The sequence below is a fragment of the Macaca fascicularis genome, chromosome 16, assembly GCF_037993035.2.
Source record: "Macaca fascicularis isolate 582-1 chromosome 16, T2T-MFA8v1.1".
Taxonomy (NCBI): domain Eukaryota; kingdom Metazoa; phylum Chordata; class Mammalia; order Primates; family Cercopithecidae; genus Macaca; species Macaca fascicularis.
In genome coordinates, this window is record NC_088390.1 from 47,957,285 (window position 1) to 47,977,136 (window position 19,852).

The following is a 19,852-nucleotide window of genomic DNA, read 5'->3' on the forward strand; positions in this document are numbered from 1 at the left end:
GAGGTGGCGGGCGCCTGTAGTCCCAGCTACTCCGGAGACTGAGGCAAGAGAATGGCGTGGACCCGGGAGGCAGAGCTTGCAGTGAGCTGAGATCCGGCCACTGCACTCCAGCCTGGGCGACAGAGCGAGACTCCGTCTCAAAAAAAAAAAAAAAAAAAAATATATATATATATATATATATATATATTTGAGACATAAATAATTGCTTCTTATAACTAAGAAGTATATCAAAGCTGATTTTAAAAAAACCAGTCTATAACTTTTCAGTTTATCTTCAATTAATATTAGCTTGGGGCCAGACACAGTGGCTCATGCCTGTAATCGCAGCACTTTGGGAGGCTGAAGGGGGAGGATTGCTTGAGCCCAGGAGTTTGAGACCAGCCTGGGCAACACAGTGAGACTTCACCTCTACAAAAAATAAACAAAATTAGTCGAGCATAGTGGCACATGCCTGTAGTCCCAGCTACTTGGGAGGTTGAGGTAGGAGGATCGCTTGAGCCTGGGAGATCAAGGCTGCAGTGAGCCATGTTCACACCACTGCACTCTGGCCTGGGCCACAGAACAAGACCCTGTCTCAAGAAAAAAATTAGCTTGATTATGCAAGTCTGGAATATTCTGTCTATTCCATTCTAAAGTGTGCCTGTTTTATCTATAGGCAGAAATAGAAATACTATTTCCAGAAAACCCTCAATTTTGATTTGCTAGTTGTAAAAAACAATTGATTTGAAGCTAATATCATATCTCAAATAGTAAAACATAGTTTACGTTAACGTAAAATATTGGCATTTTATATTTCAGAGAGAGTATTATAACAAATTATATATAGCTCATATCCCAAGGCCTAAAAATTAATGCTTATGTAAATGTTTAACGCTAGGCCTAATAAGTTGCAAATATTGATAAGTTGCAAATATTAAAATGTATATTTTAAATTTATATTTTAAAAACTGAATGGAAGGATAACTAATATATAAATCAGGGGTGTGCAATCTTTTGGTTTCCCCAGGCCACATTGGAAGAAGAATTGCCTTGGGCCACACATAAAATATACTAATGATAGCTGATGAGCTAAAAAAAAAAAAAAAAGTCCATGCATAAACCTCATGTTTCAAGAAAGTTTATGAATTTGTGTTGGGCTGCATTCAAAGCCGTCCTGGGTTGCATGTGGCCCATGGGCCACAGGTTGAACAAGCTTGATATAAAGAGTTTTATTTATTTATTTATTTTTTGAGATGGAGTCTCACTCTGTTACCTAGGCTAGAGTGCAGTGGCGTGATCTCAGCTCACTGCAACCTCAGCCTCCCGGGTTCAGGCGATTCTTCTGCCTCAGCCTCCTGAGTAGCTGGGACTACAAGTGTGTATCACCATGCCTGGCTAATTTCTGTATTTTTAGTAGATACGGGGTTTCATCATATTGGTCAGGTTGATTTCGAACTCCTAACCTCGTGATCTGCCTGCCTTGGCCTCCCAAAGTACTGGGATTACAGGCCTGAGCCACCACACCCAGCCAATAGTTTTTAAAATATTAATTTGACTATGTTGTCAAATTGACTAGTAGGAAGCAACAGAACATCTGACAACTGAAAAAACTGAGTAACATAGAAACGTTTTCAAAGAGAAACTTCTTCCTCTTCTACATCCCAGATCAATAATATAAAAATCATCCCCATTTGCTGCCAAAAATACTACTGCTATAATAATTTTTTATTTCTTTTTTGTTGCTGGCTAATATGGTCATGTTGCAGCAATAATTCAAAGCTGTCAAAATTAAAATTCACATCAGGTAATAACTGGTCCACATGCACTATATTTTACTAGTTTTAAAAAACAAAGAAGTAAATCCCCAAAACAGATTCTAACCTTTATTCTTGTTTTAACCATTAATAAAAATCTTTTTATCTAGCATGGTTCTTTGAGGAACCAAAATTATTTATTATGATATACTTACAAAAGAAGAGGGCAGTGCTTGATGGTAATTTGATGATGGTGCTATAAATGGCTAACATGTGGTATGTTCCTTCTATAATAAATGGTTCTTCCAAAATAAATTGACACTGTTTTAAAAATCCACTTCAACCTTTTGCTACTAGTTTTCACTTTACAAAAGAAAAATGCTTTATGGTGGTAAAAACTTTACCTTTATTATCATCTAATTTTTAACTATCTTTATATGTTTATTTTAAATAAATACATGCAAGAATTCAGAGTGATACTGATCATGTCCTATTTTAGTCAGCAGATGCCCAATCTTCACTCTGGAACATGCATCAAAAAAAAACTAGCTTTTAAAAATGAAAATCAAACAGTCAACTAAATATGAAAACTTCACAAAGGTGTGTTCTTTGCTTAGATAGTACGGAATATTTTATTCTTAGTTGAGCTGATGGAATTGAGCCACAATGACATTTGTGACTAGAAGGGAAGATGGAAATGATTCCATTAACCTAGAGTGCTGTAGCATATGGTAATCATAGGTGGTAGAATAGCTGTGCCGGACAAGGGTAGAAGTAAGCCATGTGGCACAGACATTATCAATTACCACACATGGTAACCATGCTGACACAATGTATCTTTTCCAGAAAGAAAATGATTTGGGCATAGGAAGTAGTTTGCTGCCTTATGAAAGAGTGATCTATAAATGACATATCTGGCACCGATATAGCACACACATGGTTTCCAGTAATTCTGCAAGCTAAGGATTAAGATTTGGTGAACCTCCATATACCTAAGTAATAATACAATACATTGCAGTTATTTGCACAAAGGCAGCAAATCAAAATATATATGCAAACTGAAGTTGGGTCCTTCACACATGAAATTATTAATTTATAAAATATCCTTTTAAATTGTCATATAAAATTCTGGAATTTTGTATAGCTGGAAATACATGCCAATAATTTCAGGACTCTTTAAGGTTATAAAGCCTATGGGCAAAAGTTCAAGATTAGATCTAGGCTGTAGTGGGAAATGGAACTGCAATTATTTGTTCTAAGTATTGACAAAAATACTGAATTTAGAAAGAAATATAACCAAAACTGTGTTTTAAGAAAATTTAATATGCAGACATTCTTTCAGATGAATGCAGGATGGACTGAAGAAAATTGAAGGCTGGAATCAGTTGGGCAATTGGAGATTATGAGAGTACAGAAAAGAATGGTGTCAGTAGAAATGAAGATGAACAGAAAAAGCTAAAATGGACATTGGACAGGAAGATCTGAAATTCTAAGAAGGCACCTAAAGACACAACTTGGGAAGATCTTGTAACTCACCCAGAGAGGCTCTCAGGCAGCTGTTTCAGTTATCTGTTGCTATAAAACAAACTACCCCAAAACTTAGTGGCTAGAAGAAAAACCATTTTACTATATCTCACAGCTCTGTAGGTTGACAGGACTCAGCTAAGTGGTTCTCACTTGAAGGTCTGAGGAAGCGGCAATAAGGTAGCAGTTGGGGAGAGTATCTGAAGGCTCCACTGGGCTAGATGTCCAAGATGACTTACATTATATCTTTTCATCTATATTGAAAAAAATTGAGTTGATAATTAATATGTAAATATTTTTCAAGATATTAATTTGATTGTGTTGCCAAACTGGCCATTGATGCTGGCTGTTGACTGTTAGTTCAGTTAGGGCTGTCAACTGTAATGCCTACACATAATATCTCCCGCATGATGGCTTTAGGGTAGTCAGACTTTTTTTTTTTTTTTTTTGAGACGGAGTCTTGCCCTGTCATCCAGGCTAGAGTGCAGTGGTGCGATCTTAGCTTACTACAACATCCACCTCCCGGATTCAAGCGATTCTCCTGCCTCAGCCTCCTGAGTAGCTGGGACTACAGGTCCCTGCCACCAAGCCCGGCTAATTTTTGTATTTTTAGTAAAGACGAGGTTTCACCATGTTGGCCAGGCTGGTCTCAAACTCCTGACCTTGTGATCTGCCCACCTCAACCTCCCAAAGTGTTGGGATTACAGGCACCTGCCACCAAGCTCGGCTAATTTTTGTATTTTTAGTAAAGACGAGGTTTCACCATGTTGGCCAGGCTGGTCTCAAACTCCTGACCTCGTGATCTGCTCGCCTCAACCTCCCAAAGTGTTGGGATTACAAACGTGAACCACTGTACACAGCCTAGGGTAGTCAAACTTCTTATATAGTAGCTTAGAGCTTTAAGAGTGAATGTTCTAGTGAATAAGAAGATGCATAGCCTTTTATGACCTAGTCTCAATAGCATTACTTTTATGGTACTCTATTGATCAAAGCAGTAATAGGCCCATTTTAGATTCAAGAGAAGGGGACATAATACACATAATACACCCCACCTCCTGATGGGAAAAGTGTCAAATAATTTGTTTTAAATTACCATAATGACATTTACCTTCATGAATTTATGACAATTTCAGCAACTTGAACTTGAAGGCTCAGAAATATGAGTGCTCCAAATTTAATTAAATGGAGGGATATTAACTAATGTAAATCTCACAAGAGTATATCAAAATCACAATAACAAAGGAATTTACAGTGAGAACTATTAATTCCAAGGAGATCAGACATTTGTATTGATCTGGCTATACCCAAAGTATCTGGGGAAATCCAATTATCAATTGGTTGATAATTGGTATGCATAGAACCAGATGAGTTCATTACGATTCAAATACTTAATGGCAGCCAGGCACAGTGGCTCATGCCTGTAATCCCAGTACTTTGGGAGGCCGAAGTGGGAAGATCACACGAGCCCAGGGGTTCGAGACCAGCCTGGGCAACAAAGTGAAACCCTGTCTCTACAAAAAATAAAATAATTAGCTGGGCATGGTGGTACATGCCTGTAGTCCCAGCTACTCGAGAGGCTAAGGTGGGAGGATTGCTTGAACCTGGGAGATCGAGGCTGCAGTGAGCTATGATTGTACCACTGCACTCCAGCCTGAGTGACACAGACCCTCTCAAAAAAAAAAAAAAAAATTTAATGGCATGAAGCTGACATAGCCTGATGCAACCAAGAAAAATATAAAATAGGCCAGGCGCGGTGGCTCAAGCCTGTAATCCCAGCACTTTGGGAGGCCGAGACGGGCGGATCACGAGGTCAGCAGATCGAGACCATCCTGGCTAACACGGTGAAACCCCGTCTCTACTAAAAAATACAAAAAACTAGCCGGGCGAGGTGGCGGGCGCCTGTAGTCCCGGCTACTGGGGGGGCTGAGGCAGGAGAATGGCGGGAACCCAGGAGGTGGAGCTTGCAGTGAGCTGAGATCCGGCCACAGCACTCCAGCCTGGGCGACAGAGCGAGACTCCGTCTCAAAAAAAAAATAAATAAAATAAAAAAAAAAAAAGAAAAATATAAAATCATACTATGAGATGTCATTATAGAAAAAATTTATCAAATTGTTAAAAAAAAAAAAAAAGATAAAATACAGTGTTGTCAGAAATGTGAGAAATACCACTCTCAAACATCACTGGTGGGCTGGAACAGTGGTGTACATCTGTAGTCCCAGCACCTGGGGAGGCCCCGGGAGGCAGATCACTTGAGCCCAGGAGTTCAAGTCCAATCTGGGCAACACGGTGAAACCCTGTCTGTACCAAAAATACAAAAGATTAGCCATACACGTAATAACGTTTGCTTCCTAAAAAGAAATTAAGGAGGGCCAGGCGCGGTGGCTCACGCCTGTGATCCCAGCATTTTGGGAGGCTGAGGCGGGCGGATCACGAGGTCAGGAGATCGAGAACATCCTGGCTAACATGGTGAAACCCCGTCTCTACTGAAAATACAAAAAAATTAGCCAGGCGCGGTGGCGGGCACCTGTAGTCCCAGCTACTCGGGAGGCTGAGGCAGGAGGATGGCGTGAACCCAGGAGGCAGAGCTTGCAGTGAGCCGAGATCACACCACTGTGCTCCAGCTTGGGCAACAGAGAGAGACTCAGTCTCAAAAACAAACAAACAAACAAAAAAAGAAATTAAGGAAAGTGACTCAGAAACAGGAGACAAAATAAAACATACTTTTCATTGAATTTTAAATCCTGTGCTTTTAAAATTTAAATCCTGTACAAATATTACTTAGGAAAAAAATTTAATTAAAACACAAAAAAACAACAGCCAGAAAAAACCTTTTTTCTTGAAAAACTGACATACTTCCTATTAGACCAAGACTAGTATATAACCAATTTTTTATTCTTTGAGTTGGTTTGTAAGAATTCCTGATACAAATTCTCATTAATTGGCTCCTCAGCTTTTGTCTTTTATCTTAATTTTTTATTTTCAAAGTGAGTAGAACATAATTTCTGTAAAATTTCTCAAGCCCTTCTGAAGTGAGCCCAACTTTTAAATCATCATAAAATAAACTACACATGAAATCACTCTCAGAGTCATGGTAGCTAAAAACTTACATCTTAACTACACATAATTGGAGTCAAATGGATAATTGAAACATAAAAGGACATCATCAGATATCAATGGTACACAAAAACTGACAACAAGCAAAGGAATATACTGTGGTCAAAAATACGTAAAATCTTGTCAACATATTTTATGCCAAAATCAGTTTTGAGGGAGCAAAATGTTCTGTAAATTTTGACAGTAACAGTAAATTTAGGCACTGACGTTAACTAAAAATACGTATTATGAACAGCCAGCCTCTCTTCTGCAACTCAATGTTGTTATTTTTTAAAGCAATATAACATTTCAACATTAGTCTCAAAACTGAAATGCAATGTATTATATTGGGATCCCTAATATTATTGATTTTGAAAATAAAAGTGTATAAATGTCACTCCTTTCCATGTTTCCAGTACTGATCATTTAAAGTGAATATTTAATATTGCCTCTACAAAAGCAAAACCCATAAAATTTAGACCAATGAATTTAGCAATCATTTAGTCTTATCTTGTTTGAGAAATAAGGTAAAGGCATGAAAAAATAAAGGTGCCCAAACTGGCATGGCTTGGTAATGTCTCACATGCAACTAAAATGCATATCTTCCAACTCTAGTCCCACGTTCTTTCTACCACATTATACTGTAATTTTATCACTAGTTGCAAACAGTTTACTAAGAAGAAAAGTAAAATACAATAGAGAGAAAAATAAGAATAGCTAATATACGAGCCAGGTGCAGTGGCTCATGACTGTAATCCCAGCACTTTGGGAGGCCAAGATGGGGGATCACTTGAGGTCAGGAGTTCAAGATCAGCCTAGCCAATATGGCAAAACCCCGTCTCTACTAAAAATACAAAAAATAGCTGGGTGTGGTGGTGCGTGCCTGTAATCCTAGCTACACGGGAGGCTGAGGCATGAGAACCACTTGAGCCCGAGAGATAGAGGTTGCAGTGAGCCGAGATCGAGCCATTGCACTCCAGCCTGGGTGACAGAGTAAGACTCTGTCTCAAAAAAAAAAAAAAAAAAAAAGTGGCTCACGCCTGTAATCCCAGCACTTTAGGAGGCCAAGGTGGGCAGATCACCAGATCACCCAAGGTCAGGAGTTCAAACCAGCCTGGTGAAACCCCATCTCTACTTAAAATACAAAAATTAACCAGGCATAATGGCAGGCACCTGTAGTCCCAGCTGCTCTGGAGGCTGAGGCAGAATTGCTTTAACCCGGGAAGTGGAGGTTGCAGTGACTCGAGATTGTGCCACTGCACTCCACTCTGGGAGACAGACCGAGACTCTGTCTCCAAAAAAAAAAAAAAAAATTCTGTCTCAAAAAAAAAAAAAAAAAAAAAAAAAAAAAGTGGTGATGTGCATTTGGGAGGCTACTCTGGGAGGACGGCTACAGCCCAAGTATTGAAGGTTGCAGTGAGCTAGGATCACACTATTGCACTCCAGCCTGGTGGCTCATGTCTGTAATCCCAGCACTTTGGGAGGCCCAGGCAGGGGCACTGCTTGAGCCCAGGAGTTCCATACCAACCTGGGCAACATGACGGAACCCCATCTCTACAAAGAATAAAAAAATTAGCCAGATATGGTGTCATGTGCCTATAGTCCCAACTAGTTGGGAGGCTGAGGTGGGAGGATTGCCTAAGCCTGGGAGGCTGCAATGAGCCATAGTTGTGCCACTGCACTCCAGCCTGGGTGGCAGAGCAAGACCCTGTGTCAAAAAACAAACAAGGCTGGACCTGGTGGCTCGCGCCTGTAATCCCAGCACTTTGGGAGGCCGAGGCAGGCAGATCACAAGGTCAGGAGTTTGAGCCCAGCCTGGCCAACACGGTGAAACCCCTTCTTTACTAAAAATACAAAAATTAGCCGGGCATACTGGTGGGTGCCTGTAATCACAGCTACTTGGGAGGGTGAGGCAGAACTGCTTGAACCCAGGAGGCGGAGGTTGTAGTAAGCTGAGATCACGCCACTGCACTTCAGCCTGGGCAAAAGAGCAAAACTCTGTCTCCAACACAAAACAAAACAAAACCAATCTAAATGTCCACCAAATGTCCATTAACACAGTGGTCCCCAACGTTTTTGGCATCAGGGACTGGTTTCATGGAAGATAATTTTTCCACTGACCAGGGGCAGGGGGGATGCTTTTGGGATGATTCAAGCACATTACATTTATTGTACACTTTATTTCTATTATGACATTGTAATATATATGAAATAATTACACAACAATCAGTGGGAGCCCTGAACTTGTTTTTCTCCAACTAGATGGACACATCTTGGGGTGATGGGAGACAGTCACAGATCATTAGGCATTAGATTATTATAAGGAGCACGCAACCTAGATTCCTTGCATGCGCAGTTCACGATAGGGTTCAGGCTATGAGAATCTAATGGCACTGCTAATATGACAGGAGGCGGAGCTTGAGCAATGAAGGGTGGCTATTAAATGCTGACCAAGCTTTACTTTCTCCCCCAAAACTCACCTCCTGCTCTGCAGCCCAGTTTCTAATAGGCCACTGACCAGCATCAGTGTGTGCCCTGGCGGTTGGGGTCACGTGCATTAACAGAAGAATGGATAAACAAAATGTACAGTAGTAGTCTCTCCTTACCTGTGATTTCACTTTCCACAGTTTCAATTACCTGAGGTCAACCGATGTTTAAAAATATTCAGTGGAGAATTCCAGAAATAAACAATTCCTAAGTTGTAAATTGTGCAATATTCTGAGTAGCATGATGAAATCTTGCACCATCCTGCTCTGTCCTGCCTGGGACATGAATCATCCGTCTGTATATGCTACCTGCCCCATTAGTCACTGAATAGCTGACTCGGTTATCAGATCAACTGTCAGGTGTCAGTATGGCAGTGTTTCAGTTTAAATAGGCCTTATTTTACTTAATAATGGTGCCAAATTGCAAGAGTAGTGATGCTGGCGAATAGGATATGCTAACGAGATGGCATAAATTTCTTCTTTTTAGTGAAAAGGTAAAAATTGTAGATTTAATAAGAAAAAAATGTTATGCCAACATCGCTAAGAGCTATGGTGAGAACAAGTCTTCTGGCCGGGCGCAGTGGCTCACGCCTGTAATCCCAGCACTTTGGGAGAATGAGGCAAGTGAATCACCTGAGGTCAGGAGTTCAAGACCAGCCTGGCCAACATGGTGAAACCTTGACTCTACTAAAAATACAAAAATGAGCTGGGTGTGGTGGTACATACCTGTAATCCCACTACTTGGGAGACTGAGGCAGGAGAATCGCTTGAACGTGGGAGGCGGAGGTTGCAGTGAGCCAACCTGTGCGAGAGAGAGTGAAACTCCACCTCAAAAAACAAAAACAAAAAACGAGTCTTGACTGGGCGCGGTGGCTCACGCCTGTAATCCCAACACTTTGGGAGGCCAAGGTGGGCAGATCATGAGGCCAGGAGATGGAGACCATCCTGGCTAACACGATGAAACTCCATCTCTACTAAAAATACAAAAAATTAGCCGGGCGCGGTGGCGGGCGCCTGAAGTCCCAGCTACTCAGGAGGCTGAGGCAGGAGAATAGCATGAACCCAGGAGGCGGAGCTTGTAGTGAGCTGAGATAGCGCCACTGCACTCCAGCCTGGGCGACAGAGCAAGACTCCATCTCAAAAAAACCAAACAAACGAACAAAAAAAACACGAGTCTTCTATCCATGAAATTGTGAGGAAAAATATTCATGCATCATACATATAGAAGTGCAGTACTGGCCGGGCGCGGTGGCTCAAGCCTGTAATCCCAGCACTTTGGGAGGCCGAGATGGGCGGATCACGAGGTCAGGAGATCGAGACCATCCTGGCTAACACGGTGAAACCCCGTCTCTACTAAAAAATACAAAAAACTAGCCGGGCGAGGTGGCGGGCGCCTGTAGTCCCAGCTACTCGGGAGGCTGAGGCAGGAGAATGGTCTAAACCCGGGAGGCGGAGCTTGCAGTGAGCTGAGATCCGGCCACTGCACCCCAGCCTGGGCGACAGAGCAAGACTCTGTCTCAAAAAAAAAAAAAAAAAAAAAAAAAAAAAAAGTGCGGTACTACCTTTGGTTTCAGGTATCCACTGGAGGGTCTTAGAATGTATCCCCCTTAGATAAAGGGGGACTACCGTGATATATACATGCAAGGAATATTATTTAGCAATAAAAAGAAATGAAGTTTATATATGCTACAACATGGATAAATACTAAAAACATGCTAAGGCTAGGTGTGGTAGCTTATGCCTATAATCCCAGCACTTTGGTAGGCTGAAGCAGGCAGATCAACTGAATGTAGTTCAAGACCAGCCTAGGCAACATGGGAAACCCCATCTGTACAAAAGATACAAAATTAGCTGGGCGGTGGCCTGCGCCTGTAGACCCAGTTACACAGGTGGCTTATAAACACCATCCTAGTCATGACCAAATAGTATTTCCATCTGACCATTTGAAAAACAGAATTTGTTCATATCACGTCAGGGTCACCAAAAAAAATACCAAACAAACAAACAAAAAAAACGGAAAAAAGAAAAAAAAAACACAATGTGGCCGGGCGCGGTGGCTCAAGCCTGTAATCCCAGCACTTTGGGAGGCCAAGGCGGGCGGATCACAAGGTCAGGAGATCGAGACCACAGTGAAACCCCGTCTCTACCGAAAATACAAAAAATTAGCCAGGCGCGGTGGCGGGCGCCTGTAGTCCCAGCTACTCAGGAGGCTGAGGCAGGAGAATGGCGGGAACCCGGGAGGCGGAGCTTGCAGTGAGCCGAGATCGCGCCACTGCACTCCAGCCTGGGCAACAGCGTGAGACTTCGTCTCAAAAAAAAAAAAACAAAAAAAAAAACAAAAAAAACCCACAATGTATTCAAAATCTTATTTGAAATATTATTTCAACAAGTGGTTAAATGTGTGTTAGGCACTGAATGGATGGAAGGAAAGATGAAAAGCAGACAGGCTAGCCTATCACATCCACCTTACAGAGCTGCTAGAAGGATCAAATAAAATGATGTAGAAGTGTTTTTTTTTGTTGTTGTTGTTGTTGTTTTTTTTGGGATGGAGTCTCGCTCTGTCACCCAGGCTGGAGTTCAGTGGCGTGATCTCAGCTTACTGCAACCTCTGACTCCCAGGTTCAAGAGATTCTCCTGCCTCAGCCTCCCAAGCAGCTGGGTCTACAGGCATGTGCCACCACACCCAGTTAATTTTTGTAGTTTTAGTAGAGTAGGGGTTTCACTATATTGACCAGGCTGGTGTTGAACTCCTGATCTCAGGTGATCCACCCGCTTTGGCCTCCCAAAGTGCTGGGATTACAGGCATGAGCCACTGTGCCCGGCCAAAGTGTGTCATAAATAATAAAGAACTATATAAATATGTTTTAAGTTACATATCACAAAAATTGAAGCTAAAAATACAATTTATTTTATTTTTTTTGAGACAGAGTCTCACTGTGTCGCCCAGGCTGGAGTACAGTGGCGCGATCTCGGCTCACTGCAACCTCCGCCCCCCAGGTTCACACCATTCTCCTGCCTCAGCCTCCCGAGTAGCTGGGACTACAGGCGCCCGCCACTGCGCCCGGCTAATTTTTTGTATTTTCAGTAGAGACGGGGTTTCACTGTGTTAGCCAGGATGGTCTCGATCTCCTGACCTTGTGATCCGCCCGTCTCGGCCTCCCAAAGTGCTGGGATTACAGGCGTGAGCCACCGCGCCCGGCCACAATTTATTTTTTCTAAGAAAAAATACTTCTGAGATGATTTGCCAAACTAACCACAAGATGAAAACTGGATGCAATCATTGGTTTGCCAGAAAGTTGAGACTTTAACCAATTTACTGGTGTAGCATTAGATGGCAAGCCTATATAAAGTGTGGGACATAGGTGTACTATCATATCCTCAGTTAAAACCAAGTAACAAAAAATTCTAAGGGGCCTGGGCACGGTGGCTTAAGCCTGTAATCCCAGCACTTTGGGAGGCCAACGCGGGCGGATCATGTGAGATCAGGAGTTCGAGAACAGCCTGGACAATATGGTGAAACCCCGTCTCTACTAAAAATACAAAAATTAGCCAGGCGTGGTGGCATGTGCCTGTAGTTCCAGCTACTCAGGATGCTGAGGCAGGAGAATCACCTGAACCCAGGAGGCGGAGGTTTCAGTGAGCCAAGATGGTGCCACTGCACTCCGGGCCAGGTGACACAGCAAAAAGAGCGAAAGTCCATCTCAAAAAAACAAAAAAAATAGCTGGGCATGGTTGTGCATGTCTGTAGTCCCAGGAACTCAGGAGGCTGCATAAGAATCACGTGAACCCCGGAGGTGGAGGTTGCAGTGAGCTGAGATTGCACCACTGCACTCCAGCCTGGGCAACAGAGCAAGACTGTCTCAAAATAAATAAATAAATACATAAAATACAGTACAGTGTTATGATACTTTATAAAAAGACATTCTGGAGGCCAGGCCAAATGGCTCACATCTGTAATCCCAGCACTCTGGAAAGTTGAGGCAGGAGGATCACTTGAGCCCAAGAGTTTGAGACCAGCCCAGGCAATATCGTGAGACCCTGTCTCTACAAAATAATAAATTAATTAGCTGGGCGTGGTGGTGCATGCCTGTACTTTCCAGTCTGAAGTGGAAAGATTATCACTTGAGACTGGGAGGTCAAGGCTACAGTGAGCAGTGATCGTGCCACTGCACTGCAGTCTGGGTGACAAAGACTCTGTCTCAAAAAAAAAAAAGAGATCCTACATTATTTTATTTCATCTGATGCTTGGTAACACTGATATTTATCACTTATAACGCCCTCATACTCCTGATTTTATGATTTCAGAAGACAGAATATAAAGTGATGGGTATTTGTTAAAATGATGGCATCAATTATAATAAATTATATGCTTTGAGGCCCACAAAAGAGAGTCACAATTAGTCATTCTATGTCAGAGAAGTGATTTGAAGTTAGTCTTTGTTTATAGCCTCTGTATTGGCATAATTGTTAGCAGTGCCTGCTTTCACTCTCAAGTCCTGGTAGATGATGGCTATTCTATATAATCAATTGCAGAAAAGAATTACACTGACGTAATTTTATAAATTTACTGTTTAATCTGGGATAGGAAATAACACCTATCACTAAAATTTGGAAAATATTGCTGCTACAGTATTTAATATTCAATTATTCAAATAATTTTGCAGTCATAAAAAAGAACAAGATCATGTCTTTTGCAGGAACATGGATGGAACTAGAGGCTATTAGCAAACTAATGCAAGAACAGAAAACCAAATACCGCATGTCTCACCCACAAGTGGGAGCTAAATGATGAGAACTTATGAAAACAAAAGAAAAAACAGGCCAGGCACGGTGGGTCATGCCTGTAATCCCAGCACTTTGGGAGGCCAAGGTGGGTGGATCATGAGGTCAGGAGTTCGAGACCAGCCTGGACAACATGATGAAACCCCGTCTCTACTAAAAATACAAAAAATTAGCTGGGTGTGGTGGCGTGTGCCTGTAATCCCAGCAACTCTGGAGGCTGAGGTGGGATAATCGCTTGAACCCGGTAAGTGGAGGTTGTAGTGAACCAAGATCCTGCCACTGCACTGCAACCTGGGTGATAGAGCAAGATTCCATTTCAAAAATAAAAATTAAAAAAAAAAAAAAAAAAAAAAAAAAAAAACAACCAGACACACACTGGGGTCTACTACCTAAGGGTGGAAGGTGGGAGGAAGGAGAGAAGCAGAAAAGGTAACTATTGGGTACTGAGTTTAATTCCTGGGTGATGAAATAATCTGTACAATAAACCCCTGTGACATGAGTTTATCTATGTAACAAACCTTCACATGTACCCCTGAACCTAAAACAAAAGTTTAAAAATAAATATATAAATATGGTTGGGCACGCAGGCTCACACCTGTAATTCCAGCACTTTGGGAGGCAGAGGTGGGCGGGTCACTTGAGCCCCAGGAGTTCAAGACCACCCTAGCCAACACAGAGAAACCTGTCTCTACTAAAAATACAAACTATTAGCTTGGCATGGTGGTGCATGCCTGTAATCCTAGCTACTTGGGAGGTTGAGGCACAAGAATCACTTGAATCCTGGAGGTGGAGGTTGCGGTGAGCCAAGATTGTGCCTCTGCACTGCAGCCTCGGTGACAGAGCGAGATTCTGTCTCAAAAGAGACAGAAAAATTAATTAACTAATTAATTAATTTTTTTCCCCCACAGGGAACCAAAGTAAATTTTGTGAGTAAGTTGAAAAGTACGAAGAGCCAGGTGCCAAAATATTTTTAGGTGATTTTGAAACCATCAATAATTGAAATCTTTAACTTATTTAAGCAAAGTTAAGATTATTCAAAGAAAAATCTCAATGTAACAACTAGAATTCTAAAATGGATCATACCGTGTTTCAAAATATAGAAATAAGGCCAGGTGTGGTGGCTCACATCTGCAGTCCCAGCACTTTGGAAGGACAAGGCAAGAGGATCGCTTGAGCCCAGGAGTTTGAGACCAGCCTGGGCAACCTTGTTTCTACAAAAAAAATCCAAAAATTAGCAGGGCATGGTAGTGCCTACCTGTAGTTCCAGCTACTCAGGAGGCTGAAGTGAGAGGATTGCTTGAGCCCAGGTCAAGGTTGCAGTGAGCTGTGATCATGCCACTGCACTCTAGCCTGGGAGTGAGACCTTGTCTCAAAACAAAACAAAACAAAAAACGTAGCAGTAAATGATTGTGAGCTTATCAACCTATTCTGGAAGATATATGTTCCAAACAATCTCTAGAGAGAGATAACAGCTCCAAAGTCCTCCCTTTAACATTATAAAACATCATTAAATGCTAAACAAATGGCTTAGATTTTAGGATTGAGGTCACTAAAATCAGTGTGGTCACCTAAAATTTGTATCTTACCTAATAAAACTGAACAGAATGATATGCTGACTCATGGTGCTGCAGGTCATTTTAAAGAATTATCAAACTTACATTTAAAAAGAACATGGCTGGGCACAGTGGCTCACGCCTGTAATCCCAGCACTTTGGGAGGTAGGGGCAGGCAGATCACCTGAGGTCAGGAGTTCAAGACCAGCTTGGCCAACATGGTAAAATTCCGTCTCTACAAAAATACAAAAAAATTAGCGGGGCATGATGGCGGGTGCCTGCAACCCCAGCTACTCGGGAGGCTGAGGCGGGTGAATTGCTTGAACCTGGGAGGTGGAGGTTGCAGTGAGCCGAGATTGCGCCATTGCACTGCAGCCTGGACTACAGAGTGAGACTACATCTCCAAAAAAACCAAAAAACAAAAAACAAAAAAAAAACCACAATAAGAATATGAAAAAATCTTTTCTTCCTAAGATTTTCTAGGCAACTAGGAAAGAAAGGGGTAAAAACAGTCTGAATGGTAAATTCAGACTAGCCACATGAGATCAGCTTTCCACATTTGTGAAATATAATCATCATCTCTACTGAATGTTACTGAAAATGAAAACAGGGTAAAATATAATTGCAGAATACTGCTTTAGAAAAACTTTCACAGAATCATATTTAGGTATTTTTCCCATTCACTTCATATAATCTGGATTCATTCATGCCATAGTGTTTATTTATACTTTAAAGTAACAAGTCCACTTGTACACACTGGTTTCACAGCATCAATAAATTTGTACACTTTGAGATTTGTTTCTGGGTTATAATTCTTCCTCTGGTTCTCGTGACCGTTTGCGAGTGCTCAAGGAACCTTCTGTTTGCAATGAACATGCAGAAGTAACAACAGTATCTCTAAATCCCTGAGGCTGAAAGATAAAAAATACATATACAAATATGATTTAAGAACAGTTGAAGACTGATCTTAGAAATATTTTTAAGTAATTAATAAGAAAGTTACTTTATTCTAGGGCCAGGTGCGGTGGCTCACACCTGTAATCCCAGCACTTTGGGAGGCCGAGGTGGGTGGATCACAAGGTCAGGAGTTCAAGACCAGCCTGGCCAACATGGTGACCCCCATCTCTACCAAAAATATGAAAATTAGCTGGGCGTGGTGGCGCACACCTCTAGTCTCAGCTACTCTGGAGACTGAGGCAGGAGAATTGCTTGAACCTGGGAGGCGGAGGTTGCAGTGAGCCGAGATTGTGCCACTGCACTCTAGCCTGGGCAAAAGGGCGAGACTTCGTCTCCAAAAAAAAAAGAAAGTTCCTGAGATAGAAATTTATCAACCACTGTGAATGAAGAGGATAAATCTCAAGGATAGGTGCCTAAGCCCGGATTATATTAAGAGTATTTTATATATACTTATTTATACACTTTCATACACACACATAGAAATAACATTGCATTATAAAAATGTTCTGTAAAGGACAATCCTAACAAACTTTATGATAGCTTTGTTAGAAGAAGTAAAAGGAAATAACCTAAGTCTTAGGTACTTTACAGATTTATTTTCATAATTAAATACTCTAAAGTTTTCCAACTAGGATATTTCTCTCTTTTTTTTTTCCAACTAGGCTATTTCAAAGACACCTGGGCAGTACAAAACTAAGTGGATAATTCCATTTCAGAATCTCTATTTCTGTTTATGTCCTTATAAAAATGAGATAAAGCCTGGCCCAGTGGCTCACGCCTGTAATCCTAGAACTTTGGAAGACTGAGGAGGGCGAATCACTTGAGGTCAGGAGTTTGAGACTAGTCTGGCCAACATTGCGAAACTCCATCTCTACTAAAAACACAAAAATTAGCCAGGCGTGGTAGCATACGCCTATAATCCCAGCTACTAGGGAGGCTGAGGCAGGAGAATTGCTTAAATCAGTAGGGCAGAGGTTGCAGTGAGCCAAGATTGCGCCACTGCACTCCAGCCTGTGCAACACAGAGAGACTCCATCTCAAAAACAAAAAGAGATGCCAAAAATACATTTGGCTCAACACTATTGATAAATATGTATATTTCAGCCAAAAAATGTGTGTTCTATGATGTAAATTCACAGAAAAATTAACATCTTAAAGTGGGCTATATTTGGTGGCTACAATAGATCTATAATACCTACAGACCAAAATAAATAATGTTAGCATTTTTTCTTTTCTGGAAATCTTCAACAACTTTCACTTTAAAGATGTTTAATATCCTGACATTACATATGGCATGGAACACACTACCCCAAAATAAGTATTTCCTCTGTTCTTAAGAATAAATTTCAGTCCATTTGTGACTACAATATTCTGTATACACTACTATTTTGGGGACAATGTTCTAAGCATCAAAAGCTGTCCTCAAATATGCTTGCTGCCTACAGAAGTTAACAGAAGCAAGTTGTAAATTCTCTCTTTAGATAATTACTGCCCATCAATATCAAAATCCCACTCTAATCAAATAACACTGACTTTGATTTGAAACAGTACTGTGGATTCCTTCTGGCTGGGTGACTTGTACAATGTTGCCAACCTGCTTAAAAAAAAAGAATAAATACATACAAACACATGAACTTAATTAATTAAAAGTTCAGATGACCAAACTCATAATTTAAATGTTTAGGTTTATTATATTAATAATTCTATTATTTTTTCTCTAAGAACACAAAAACGAGAGAAATATTAAATATACACCCTTCAAATACCCGTATGTATATGAGTTATAAGAAATTTTAAAGCAACGTAAAAGTCCAATGACTGATTCAAATAAATTATTTTATATATGATGAGATATTACTTATGCTAAAAACTAAAGGTGGGAGAAAATATTCAAAGAGATAGGAAAGTATTAATAATATACTAAATAACAGTTATACCATATAATCCCATATTTGTAAGTATGTATACACACATCTCAAAAAATTGATAGAAGACTACAATCAAAAAGTTAATAGTTGTTATCACAAAGTAAAGGTTGCTTGCTTATATTTTCCAAACTGTCTGCAGTAATCATGTTTTTTTCATTATTGCTGAAGAATGATGTTAATTTCTTATACTACAAATGAGAAACACTTACTCATATTACACCAATAAAAATAGCTAGGAAGACATTGTTTTAAATGATGCAGCCAGGCATGGTGGCTCATGTCTGTAGTCCCACCTCTTTAGGAGGGCAAGGCAGGAGGATCACTTGAGACCAGGAGTTTGAAGCCATCCTGGGCAACATAGTGAGACCCTCATCTCTGTAATAATAATATAAAATGATTATGTCCCAAAAATAAGTCATGACAGAACAAGATCTGCTTAGGTGGGATTTTACTATATATATATATATATATAAATAATTTATTTATTTATTTATTTTTGAGACGGAGTCTCGCTCTGTCACCCAGGCTGGAGTGCAGCGGCGCAATCTCGGCTCACTGCAAGCTCCGCCTCCCAGGTTCACGCCATTCTCCTGCCTCAGCCTCCCGAGTAGCTGGGACTACAGGCGCCTGCCACCATGCCCGGCTAATTTTTTGTATTTTTAATAGAGACGGGGTTTCACCGTGTTAGCCAAGATGGTCTCGATCTCCTGACCTCATGATCCGCCCACCTCAGCCTCCCAAAGTGCTGGGATTACAGGCGTGAGCCACCACGCTCGGCCGATTTTACTATGTTTTATACAAAGTAATATAAAACTGAAAGCTAAAAGTAGCTGAGAAATAAAATTCTAAGCTCTTATTAACTATATTCAAGTACTGTAACAGCAACAAATATAAACAAAAACCTTTAAAACTGCTTTTTGGCTGGGCGCGGTGGCTCACGCCTATAATCCCGGCACTTTGGGAGGCCAAGGCAGGCAGATCACCTGAGGTCAGGAGTTTGACACCAGCCTGACCAACATGGAGAAACCCTGTCTCTACTGAAAATACAAAATTAGCAGGGCATGGTGGCGCATGCCTGTAATCCCAGCTACTCGGGAGGCTGCGGCAGGAGAAACCGCTTGAACCTGAGAGGCGGAGGTTGTGGTGAGCCGAGATCGCACCATTGCACTCCAGCCTGCGGAAAAAGAGTGAAACTCCATCTCAAAAAACAAACAAAAAAACAAAAAACAAACAAAAAAAAAAACCCCACAAAAAACTGCTTTTAAGAATTACTTTAAAACTGATACACTGTAACTTATTCACAATAGCCAGAGGTAGAAGCACCCAAGTGTGCATCCACAGATGAATAAAAAAAATGTGGTATGTACCTACAATAGAATATTCAGACTTAAGGAAGAAAATTCTGACACATGCTACAACATAAATGAGCCTTGAAGACATTATACTAAGTGAAATAAGCGAGTCACACCAGAACAAATATTATATGATTCCAATTATATGGGGTAGATAGAGGAGTCAAATTCAGAGACAGAAGGTAGAATGGTTGGTGATTGTCAGGGCCTGGGGGTAAAAAAGAACGAGAGTTAACATTTAATGGATACAGAGTTTCAGTATGGGAAGATGAAAAAGTTCTGAAAATGGATGGTGATGGTTGCACAATATGAATGTACTTAATGCCAGTGAACTGTATGTAAACATAAAGTGGTAAATTTTATATTGTACATATATTTTAGCACAATGTGATAAAACTGAAATAAAAAATACAGATTCTAACGTAGAGGAAAGTAAGATTCTCAG

The 19,852-nt window shown here is 40.9% G+C and overlaps 1 protein-coding gene and 1 long non-coding RNA gene across 12 annotated transcripts in view; both read right to left on the reverse strand.

Moving 5' to 3' along the window:
- Positions 1–3,340: 3,340 nt before the first annotated feature.
- LOC141408789 (uncharacterized) lies at positions 3,341–14,839 on the reverse strand. Its single transcript, XR_012425576.1, has 2 exons — positions 14,702–14,839; positions 3,341–3,511 (listed from the first exon to the last, which is right to left on the reverse strand). It is a non-coding gene; the product is annotated as an uncharacterized lncRNA (long non-coding RNA).
- A 1,031-nt stretch (positions 14,840–15,870) lies between these two features.
- The window catches only part of RAD51C (RAD51 paralog C), a 45,540-nt gene continuing 41,558 nt past the window's right edge, over positions 15,871–19,852 (reverse strand). For 4 of the 11 annotated variants that reach the window (XM_074019143.1, XM_074019139.1, XM_074019142.1 and 1 more), the window contains 2 exons: positions 17,661–17,724; positions 15,871–16,082 (listed from right to left, as the gene is read on the reverse strand). In XM_074019143.1, coding sequence (XP_073875244.1) covers positions 15,978–16,082; positions 17,661–17,724 — 169 coding nt within the window. In that variant the 3' untranslated portion in view covers positions 15,871–15,977. Of the gene's footprint in view, positions 16,083–17,630; positions 17,725–19,852 lie in introns of those variants that run through there. The other 7 variants (XM_074019140.1, XM_074019145.1, XM_074019144.1 and 4 more) reach the window with 3 other exon arrangements.